Source organism: Pundamilia nyererei, unplaced genomic scaffold (assembly GCF_000239375.1).
Source record: "Pundamilia nyererei isolate P.nyererei 1_Seehausen unplaced genomic scaffold, PunNye1.0 scaffold00302, whole genome shotgun sequence".
Taxonomy (NCBI): domain Eukaryota; kingdom Metazoa; phylum Chordata; class Actinopteri; order Cichliformes; family Cichlidae; genus Pundamilia; species Pundamilia nyererei.
The window spans coordinates 572,282-574,472 of record NW_005187703.1 but is presented as its reverse complement, the minus strand read 5'-3'; the positions used below and the strand labels follow the sequence as shown (position 1 = coordinate 574,472).

The window sequence follows — 2,191 nt, the reverse complement described above, 5'->3', positions numbered from 1 at the left end:
GTGGAAAGGATGGAATGGTTTCCTGCAGTTCTGAATTTTATATGCAAGGCCACAAGAGAGGCACAAAATGATAACTACAACCAAAGCCCTCAAAGATAAATCACTTCCAAAACCAACAGGAAACATGAACTCAAACTCAAAACTGTCACCGTAACACTGCACGCAGAGTAGGAAATGAGAGTCTTAAGAAAAGTAGATAAGATTTCATATTTAAACATATTTAAGACAATCCTGGGTTCAGCAGTCAGGTCCTTCTTCAGCAGCCCCAGTTTTATCCAAAACAATCATTTCAGTTCACCTCATGCATCTGTGAAGCCACTTTTACTGGATGGACACACCGAGTATAAAAACAGATTCAGGTTATGCATTTTTACAATTATTGTAGTATTATTATTATTATTATTATTATTGTATTATTATTATTATTATTATTATTGTTATTATTATAAGATCAAACATTTAGGGCTGCTTAATGAAAACTTATTTGTCAGAGTTCAATTGCAATCCACCCAAAAACAGAAAAATTCAAATGCACACACACACACACACACACACACACACACACACACACACACACACACACACACACACACACACACACACAGACCGTGGCAGAAACCCCGTCCAGTTGCCGAGCTCCGTGATTGGACACCAGGATGCCACTGACACCACAGTTCACAGCCTTGGCAGCATCCTCACCTGACGCACAAAATCAGAGAAATAAGCTCAGGGTTTCTGTGTGATGAGCATATTCTGTATTTGAATACAGTTACTCTTGATAGCATTGTTTTCCTAGTACACCTGTGAGGAACCAGTGTGTATGTACCTCACCAAATATCTGCGACTTTCATTTTCCTAATACTGCCAAAATATAACCACTGATGTGTGCAGCACTGGATGCTTTAAAGTCTACTTGAAAAGCATCTTAAGTCAAATTTATTTGTATACAACTATCCAGACAAGCCAACTCAGAGGGATAGAAAGGAGTATAAAGATACATGTATACAGGTCATGATATAAACCGTACAAAACTAATCAGAGAAATAGAAAAGTCTTGTTTCTTTTTTGCTTCTAATCGGAAGAGTTGTTTTCTGTGTTTGCAGATCTGCAGTAATATACATTTATTAGAGATTAGAGGTTATTTCTGCAACAACTTTGGTAAAAGGAATGTCAAAACAGTTTATGAAGAGAAGATCCAGTCCTCTGTAGACAACTCTTAGTCTGCTCTCTGACATCTAACTTTTAGACCACAAAAAGGTGAACATGAGGGACCACCCACTAGAAATTAAATGGAATCAAATCAGTTTGCAGATGTGGTTCATTAATAAGCTACTTCCAATAATAAAACGTTTTGAGGCCTGATTTAAACGAAATAAAACTCGATGATTTCAGGTTTTCAGAAAGTTTGTTCCACAGTTGAGGACAAAAAAAGACTAAATGATTTTTCTTTGTTTTTTTCTTGATTGGGGATATTTTGAAGGTCTGTTACTGCGAGTTCAGTACATAGTGTAAGTTACAATGGATGCCTTAGTATTAAGCTGATTCAGTCCAAGTCCATTTAGTTCTTTTTAAACTAGTACAAGAGTTTTAAAATACATCCATTGTGACATCAGATGCTAATGTATAGATTTGAAAACAGGATCAATGTTCTCAACATTTTTGATTCAGCTCCAGCATCTGAATAAGCTGTAGGAGTCAGATCTTTTGCTAAGACCTGTAAGACCTAAAAACCGTTTTATTTTCTATAAACGAGGGTAGGAGCTATGGTCCTGAGTTGATGACATGTTGGAACACAAAGAGGCCATCCCCACACTGTTCCCACATAGTTCTAGGTATGTTCTAGGTATACTGAAGCACGAGTTCCCTTCACTGTAACTAAAGGGCTGAGCCAGCTCCTGAAAAAGAACCCCACGCCAGAATCTTACGTCGGCACAGTGTAGTCAGACAAGTCTCCTGACCACATCCAGACTTGTCCATGGAATTGCCAGACGGACAAGCATGACGCGTCACTTCAGAGGACATGTCTGCACTGTTCGACAGTCTAGTGGCGGAGTGCCCCACAACACTGCACTTTGCATTTGCTCATGTAAGACTTAGATGCAGCTGCTTGGCCATGAAAACTGAGCTGAGAGCCTCCAGGTACCTGATTCCATGTGGCCATGGAAGTGACTGGAACACCTGGATGGGTGAG

General features: G+C 39.2%; 1 protein-coding gene across 1 annotated transcript in view; it reads right to left on the bottom strand.

Annotated features, from left to right (window-relative positions):
- hao1 (hydroxyacid oxidase (glycolate oxidase) 1) overlaps positions 1 to 2,191 on the bottom strand; it is a 13,134-nt gene that overhangs the window by 4,398 nt on the left and 6,545 nt on the right. Inside the window, exon 5 of the mRNA XM_005751178.1 lies at positions 608 to 699. Within this exon, the coding sequence (XP_005751235.1) occupies positions 608 to 699 (92 nt within the window). The remainder of the gene's footprint in view (positions 1 to 607; positions 700 to 2,191) is intronic.